Source organism: Heptranchias perlo, unplaced genomic scaffold, assembly GCF_035084215.1.
Source record: "Heptranchias perlo isolate sHepPer1 unplaced genomic scaffold, sHepPer1.hap1 HAP1_SCAFFOLD_44, whole genome shotgun sequence".
Taxonomy (NCBI): Eukaryota; Metazoa; Chordata; class Chondrichthyes; order Hexanchiformes; family Hexanchidae; genus Heptranchias; species Heptranchias perlo.
Window position 1 is genome coordinate 10,630,697 of NW_027139453.1, and position 7,976 is coordinate 10,638,672.

Genomic DNA, 7,976 nt, shown 5'->3' on the forward strand with positions numbered 1-7,976 from the left:
CTCTTTCAATTCCAGGGTGTTTATTCCCTTCCAACTCTCCCACTCCACCCCTTCAGTCATTAATACACTACACCTCTCACTTTCCAATTCCCATGTGTTTATTCCCTTTGACCTCTCACTCTCCAATTCTCGTGTGTTTATTCCCTTTCATCTCTCTGTACAATTCCCGTGTGTTTATTCCCTTTGATCTCTCCCTTTCCGATTCCCGTGTGTTTATTCCCTTTGATCTCCTACAGTCAAACTCATTGTCCAATTCCTGTGTGTTTATTCCCTTCGATCGCTCACTGTCCACTTCCAGGGTGTTTATTCCCTTCAATTTCTCCCTGTCCAATTCACGGGTGTTCCCCCCTTTGATCTCTCCCTGTCCAATTCCCGTGTGGTTATTCCTTTTGATCACTCACTGTCCACTTCCAGCCTGTTTATTCCCTGTGACCTCTCCCTGTCCAATTCCCGTGTTATTATTCCCTTTGATCTCACTCTGTCCAATTCCCGTGTGTTTATTCCCTTTGATCTCTCACTGTCCAATTCCCGTATGTTTATTCCCTTTGATCTCTCTCTGTCCAATTCCGGTGTGTTTATTCCCTTTGATCTCTCACTGTCCAATTCCCGTGTGTTTATTCCCTTTGATCACTCACTGTCCAATTCCCGTGTGTTTATTCCCTTTGATCTCTCACTGTCCAATTCCCGTGTGTTTATTCCCTTTGATCTCTCACTGTCCAATTCCCGTGTGTTTATTCCCTTTGATCTCTCACTGTCCAATTCCCCTGTGTTTATTGACTGTGACCTCTCCCGTTCCAATTCACGTGTGTTTATTCCCTTTGATCTCTCACTGTCCAATTCCCGTGTGTTTATTCCCTTTGATCTCTCACTGTACAATTCCCGTGTGTTTATTCCCTTTGATCTCTCTCTGTCCAATTCACGTGTGTTTATTCCCTTTGATCTCTCACTGTCCAATTCCCTTGTGTTTATTCCGTGTGACCTCTCCATGTCCAATTCCCGTATGTTTATTCCCTTTGATCACTCACTGCCCAATTCCCGTGTGTTTATTCCCTTTGATCTATCACTATCCAATTCATGTGTGTTTATTCCCTTTGATCTCTCACTATCCAATTCTCGTGTGTTTATTCCCTTTGATCTCTTACTGTCCAATTCCCGTGTGTTTATTCCCTTTAATCTATCACTATCCAATTCTCGTGTGTTTATTCCCTTTGATCTCTTACTGTCCAATTCCCGTGTGTTTATTCCCTTTGATCTATCACTATCCAATTCATGTGTGTTTATTCCCTTTGATCTCTCACTATCCAATTCTCGTGTGTTTATTCCCTTTGATCACTCACTGCCCAATTCCCGTGTGTTTATTCCCTTTGATCTATCACTATCCAATTCTCGTGTGTTTATTCCCTTTGATCTCTCACTATCCAATTCTCGTGTGTTTATTCCCTTTGATCACTCACTGTCCAATTCCCGTGTGTTTATTCCCTTCGATCTCTCCCTGTACAGTTCACGGTTGATTACACCCTTCGATCTCTCATTGTCGAATTCCAGGGTGTTTATTCCCTTCGATATCTCCTTGCCCAATCCCCGGGTGTAAACTCCCTTCCATCTATCTTTCTGGAATTCCCGTGTGTTTATTCACTTTGATATCTCCCTCTCCAATTCTCGGGTTCGTATTCCCTTCAATTTCTACCTGTCCAATTATTCACTGCTCATTCGCTTTCAACTCACACTGTCCAATTCCTGGGTGTTTACTCTCTTCCATCTCACACTGTCCAGTTCCCAGATATTTACCCTATTTATTCTCACCCTGTCCGATTCTCAGGTGTTTATTCCATTTGATCGCTCGCAATCCAAATCCTGAGTGTTTACCCCCTGCGTTTATTCGCTGCCCAATTGCTGAGCGTTCGTCATGTTCAATATTTTCCTGTCCAATCCTTTGCTATTTACTCCCTTCAGTCTCCCCTTCTCCAATTCCAGCGTATTTATTCCCTTCCATCTCTCCCTCTCCAATTCCGGGATTTTATTTCCTTCGGTCTCTCCAGCTCCAATTCCCGGGTGTTTATTCCCTTCGGTGTCCCCCTCTCCAATTCCCGGATGTTTAATCCCTCCGGTGTCCCCCTCTCCAATTCCCGGGTGTTTATTCCCTTCCAGGTCTCTCTCTCTACAATTCCCGGGTGATTGTTCCCTTCAATCTGTCTCTTTCAGTTCTTGGGTGCGTCTTCCCTTCCACCTTTCCTTGCCAAATTATTGGTCGTTCATTGGCTTCAATCTCCCACTGTCCAATTCCCGGATGTAAAATCACTTTGATCTCTTCTTGGGTGATTATTCCCATCGGCCATCCATTGTTCAACCCGGGTGTTTGTCCTTTCGATGTCTCTCTGTCCAATCCCCAAGCGTTTACTCCCTTCTATGTCCCCCTGTCCAAACTGCGTATTTTATTTCCGTTTACCTCTCCCAGTCCAAACCCCGTATTTTATTCCATTCTATCTTTCCCTGCCCAAACCCCGTATTTTATTCCCTTCTATCTCTCCCTGTCCAAACCCCGTATTTTATTTCCTTCCATCTCTCCCTGTCCAAACCCCGTATGTTATTCCCTTCTAGCACTCTCCCTGCCCAAACCCCGTATTTTATTCCCTTCCATCTCTCCCTGACCAAACCCCGTATTTTATTCCCTTCTATCTCTCTCCCTGTCCAAACCCCGTATTTTATTCCCTTCTATCTCTCTCCCTGACAAACCCCGTATTTTATTTCCTTCTATCTCTCCCTGTCCAAACCCCGTATTTTATTTCCTTCTATCTCTCCCTGTCCAAACCCCGGATTTTATTTCCTTCTATCTCTCCCTGTCCAAACCCTGTATTTTATTCCCTTCTATGTCTTCCTGTCTGAACCCCGTATTTTATTCCCTCCTGTCTCTCCCTGTCCAAACTCGGTGTTTTATTCCCTTCCATCTCTCCCTGTCCAAACCCCGTATTTCATTCCCTTCTACCTCTCCCAGTCCAAACCCCGTATTTCATTCCCTTCTATCTCTCCCTGTCCAAACCCCGTATTTCATTCCCTTCTACCTCTCCCAGTCCAAACCCCGTATTTCATTCCCTTCTATCTCTCCCTGTCCAAACCCCGTATTTCATTCCCTTCTACCTCTCCCTGTCCAAACCCCGTATTTTGTTCCCTTCTATCTCTCCCTGTCGAAACCTCGTATTTTATTCCCATCTCTGCTTCTCGGTCCAAGCCCCTATTTTATTCCCTTATTTCTTTCATAATCCAATACCTTTGTGTTTATTCACTTTGATCTCTCCCTGTCCAATTAACACATGTTTATCCCCTTCCATCTCTCCCTCTCCAATTTAAGGTTTTTAATTCCCTTTCACCTCTCCCTGTTCAATCTCCGGGTGTTTATTCCAATCCATCACTTCATGTCTATTCTCCGGTTGTTTATACACATCAATCTCTCCATGTCCAATTCCAGTGTTTAATTCCATTGATCACTCCCTGTTCAATTCCCTGTCTCATTTCCTGTCTATTCCTCTGCGGTTTATCCACAGTGATTTGTTCCGTGTATATTCTCGGGTGATTATTCCAGGGTTTTTTCCCAGATGTGTCTTCCCAGGTTTGTTTATTCGCGGTTGAATATTCCAAGGTATTTATTCCTGTGTTTTTCTTCTCTGGTGTTTATACAAGGGTATTTATTCCCGGGTGCATATTCCCAGTTTATTCCCTCATGTGTATTCTATCGTGTTAATTCTCTGGTGTTTATTCCACGGCTATTGTTTCCAGATGTTTTTTCCAAGATTTTTTTCCGATTCTTTATGCCCCATTTGTTTATTCCCAGGTGTTTATCTGTGTGCGCTTATTCTCGGGTGTTTATTCCCGGTTGTTCATTCCCAGGTTTTTATTCCCTTCCTTCTCTCCCTTTCGCCTTCAGGTGACTCGGCCATTGCTGAATACCACAGACCAATCAGAACGGACAGTGTGACTGTAAACACTGTCACGAGACCAGAAAATTTCAAGTGAGTTTGGATATTTTCACTTGCATCAGAATCCAGTCTCACTCCCTCTCTCCTTGTCACAGAATCCACTCTCATTCCCTTTCTCCCTGCCAAAGAATCCACTCTCACTCCCTCACTCCCTGTCCACAGAATCCACTCATTCCCTCTCTCCCTGTCCACAGAATCCATTCTCACTCCCTCTCTCCCTGTCCACAGAAACACTCTCACTTCCTCTCTCCCTGTCACAGAATCCACTCTCAGTCTCTCCTTCCCTGTGAACAGAATCCACTCTCACTCCCTCTCTCCCTGTCCACAGGAACACTGTCACTTTCTCTCTCCCTGTCACAGGATCCACTCTCACTCCCTCTCTCCCTGTCCACAGAATCCACTCTCACTCCCTCTCTCCCTGTCACAAAATCCACTCTAACTCCCTCTCTCCCTGTCCACAGAATCCACTCTCACTTCCTCTCTCCCTGTCCACAGAATCCACTCTCACTTGCTCTCTCCCTGTACGCGGAATCCAATCTCACTCCCTTTCTCCCTGTCCACAGAATCCACTGTCACTCCCTCTCTCCCTGTCCACAGAATCCACTCATTCCCTCTCTCCCTGTCCACAGAATCCATTCTCACTCCCTCTCTCCCTGTCCACAGAAATACTCTCACTTCCTCTCTCCCTGTCACAGAATCCACTCTCACTCTCTCCTTCCCTGTGAACAGAATCCACTCTCACTCCCTCTCTCCCTGTCCACAGGAACACTGTCACTTTCTCTCTCCCTGTCACAGTATCCACTCTCACTCCTTCTCTCCCTGTCCACAGAATCCACTCTCACTTGCTCTCTCCCTGTACGCGGAATCCAATCTCACTCCCTTTCTCCCTGTCCACAGAATCCACTCTCACTCCCTCTCTCCCTGTCCACAGAATCCACTCTCATTCCCTCACTCCCTGTCCACAGAATCCATTCTCACTCCTTCGCTCCCTGTCCACAGAATCCATTCTCACTCCCTCTCTCCCTGTCCACAAAATCCACTCTCAATCCCTTTCTCCCTGCCACAGAATCCACTCTCATTCCCCCTCTCCCTTCGACAGAATCCACTCTCTCTCCATCTCACCCTGTCCACAGAATCCACTTTCACTCCTCTCTCACTTTCCACAGAATCCACTGTCTCTCCCTCTCTACCTGTCCACAGAATCCATTCTCACTCCCTCGCTCCCTGTCCACAGAATCCATTCTCACTCCCTCTCTCCCTGTCCACAAAATCCACTCACTCCCTCTCTCCCTGTCCACAGAATCCACTCTCACTCCCTCTCTCCCTGTCCACGGAATCCACTCTCACTCCCTCTCTCCCTGTCCACAAAATCCACTCTCACTCCCTCTCTCCCTGTCCACAGAATCCACACTCTCTCCATCCCACCCTGTCCACAGAATCCACTCTCACTCCCTCTCTCCCTGTCCACGGAATCCAATCTCACTCCCTCTCTCCCTGTCCACAAAATCCACTCTCACTCCCTCTCTCCCTTTCCACAGAATCCACACTCTCTCCATCCCACCCTGTCCACAGAATCCACTCTCACTCCCTCTCTCCCTGTCCACAGTATCCAATCTCACTCCCTCTCTCCCTGTTCACAAAATCCACTCTCACTCCCTCTCTCCCTGTCCACAGATTCCACACTCTCTCCATCTCTCCCTGTCCACAAAATCCACTCTCACTCCCTCTCTCCCTGTCCACAGAATCCACTCTCATTCCCTCTCTCCCTGTCCACAAAAGCCACTCTCATTCCCACTCTCCCTGTCCACAGAATCCATTCTCACTCCCTCCCTCCCTGTCCACACAATCCACTCTCACTCCCTTTCTCCCTGCCACAGAATCTACTCTCATTCCCTCTCTCCCGAAACACAGATTCCACTCTCACTCCGTCTCTCCCTGTCCGCAGAATCCACTCTTACTCCCTCACTCCCTGTACACAGAATTCACTCTCACTCCCTCTATACCCGTCCAAAGAATCCGTTCTCACTCCCTATCTCCCTGTCTCTCCCTTTGTCCCTCTGCACCTCTCTGTCTCTTTGAGTCTCTCTCTCTCGCCCTTTCTCTCGCGTTTTCTCTCTCGTTCTCTCTCTCCATCCCTCTCACTCCCTCTCTCCCTTTGTCTTTCACCCTGACTCTTTCTTTCTCCCTCCCTCTCTCTCGCTCTCCCTGTATCTCTTGTTCTTTCTCTTCCTGTGTGTCTGCCCCCTGTGTCTCTCTGTCTTTCTGTGTCTCTGTGTCTCTGTCCCTATCTTTGTTTGTCACTCCCTCCATCTCTCTCTATCTGAACCTTTCCTTTTCTCTAACTGAATCTCTCCAATTGTCTCTCACCCTGTCTATTCCTCTCTCTCTCTCTCCCTCACTCTCTTCTTTCACTTCCTGTGTGTCTGTCTCTCTCTCTCTGTCTGTGTGTCCCTCGCTCTCTTCGTCTCTCCCTCTGTCTCTCTCCATCTGACCCTTTATGTTTCTCAAACTCCCTCTCTCCCTTTATCTCTCACTCTGTCGCTGTCTCTGTCTCTCTCATTCTGTCCCTCTCACTCTGTCTCCGATTCTCTCTGTCTCCCGGTCTCTGTCTCTCTATGATTCCCTTAATACTCCTTAATCATCTCCATTAATCCTGTTTGCTACTTTGTTCTAATTTCCATGTATTCTCCATCCACTGCATTCTCAATCTACCATCTCTGTTTTCTCCTCAAATTAATTCGTAGAGGTTTGTCATACACGATCGTTGCTTTTGAAATCCGTACTGGCTCCTTCTAACTATTGTTTCATTCTCTGGATAGGTGGTCATTTCATCCACAATTAAAAAACTAAAATATTCCCGTTTATTCATAGGAACAGGAGGAGGCCATGCGGCCCATCCTGTGTAACTGTTCCCCTCAGCTCAGGTTCGGTGTTTTATTGTCTGGTGTTTTTTTTTCCACAGTGAACTATCCCTCTGAGAGATGGCGGGCAACAGAGGCCTAGGAGTGGAGCACCACCAGATTCTCCACCTTGGACCAGGTCCGAGATGAACGTCTGACCTGTAACCGAGTCTCAATAAACATGTTGATCGATGAGTCTCGTGTCTCTTCCTCATTCTCTCTCCCACGCTCATAGACTCTCTGGCAGTTCCTCAGGGTCGAAGATGACTTGGTGGAAGATGCCTGTGGGTGGATTATTTTAACGTGGGGTGGTCGTTGCACACCAACCACCAGATGGTCCCAGCAGACCGAAATATTGGCCCAATGGCGGGGAAATCCGAGACCATTGGATACCAGGTTCTGTAGGACGGGGACAGTGCAGCACATCGCTGGGAGTGTCAGCCTGGATTTTTGTGCTCAAATCTCTGTAGTGGGACTATGAACGCACAATCTTGTGCCTTAAGAGGCGAGAGTGCTACCCACTGAGCCAACATACACTCACAGACACACACACAGATACACACAGACACAACTACACTCTCACAGCCACACACACAGACACAACTACACCCTCACAGCTACATTGACACACGCAGAAAAAACTCACAGGCACACCTACATACTCACAGCTACAGTCACAGACACACTCACAGACTCTCACACTCACAAACACACTCAACCTCACGCATTAAAACAGGGAGCAGACTGATCTCACCAGCACGTGAGGAATAATACCCAAGCTCGCACATGGAGGGAAGCAGAGTGGGAGGGATGATGGGGTGGGTGGGGGGAGTGGCGAGCAATAAGGGTGGAGGGGATGAGTCTCTATCAGGGATGGGGTGGAACAGGCATTTGTAAAGGGCCTTTAAAACCTTCCCTTATAACTCAGTACCTTTTAACCCTCTATAAGGACTCGTATCAGTCTTCAATCAATCCCTTATACCACTCTGTATGCACCCCTCACATTCCCCACTCAGTCCCTTATACCCCTCGAAAAGGACCCCTCTCATTCATCACTCAGTTCTTTATACCCTTCTATAAGGACCCCTATCATTCCCCACTCAGT

General features: G+C 47.2%; 1 protein-coding gene across 1 annotated transcript in view; it reads left to right on the top strand.

Moving 5' to 3' along the window:
• Nucleotides 1-7,066, top strand: part of LOC137312964 (alpha-2-macroglobulin-like) — a 144,823-nt gene extending 137,757 nt beyond the window's left edge. The window contains exons 37-38 of the mRNA XM_067979323.1: nt 3,920-4,004; nt 6,934-7,066. Of these exons, the coding sequence (XP_067835424.1) occupies nt 3,920-4,004; nt 6,934-6,949 (101 nt within the window). The 3' untranslated portion in view covers nt 6,950-7,066. The remainder of the gene's footprint in view (nt 1-3,919; nt 4,005-6,933) is intronic.
• Nucleotides 7,067-7,976: the final 910 nt, after the last annotated feature.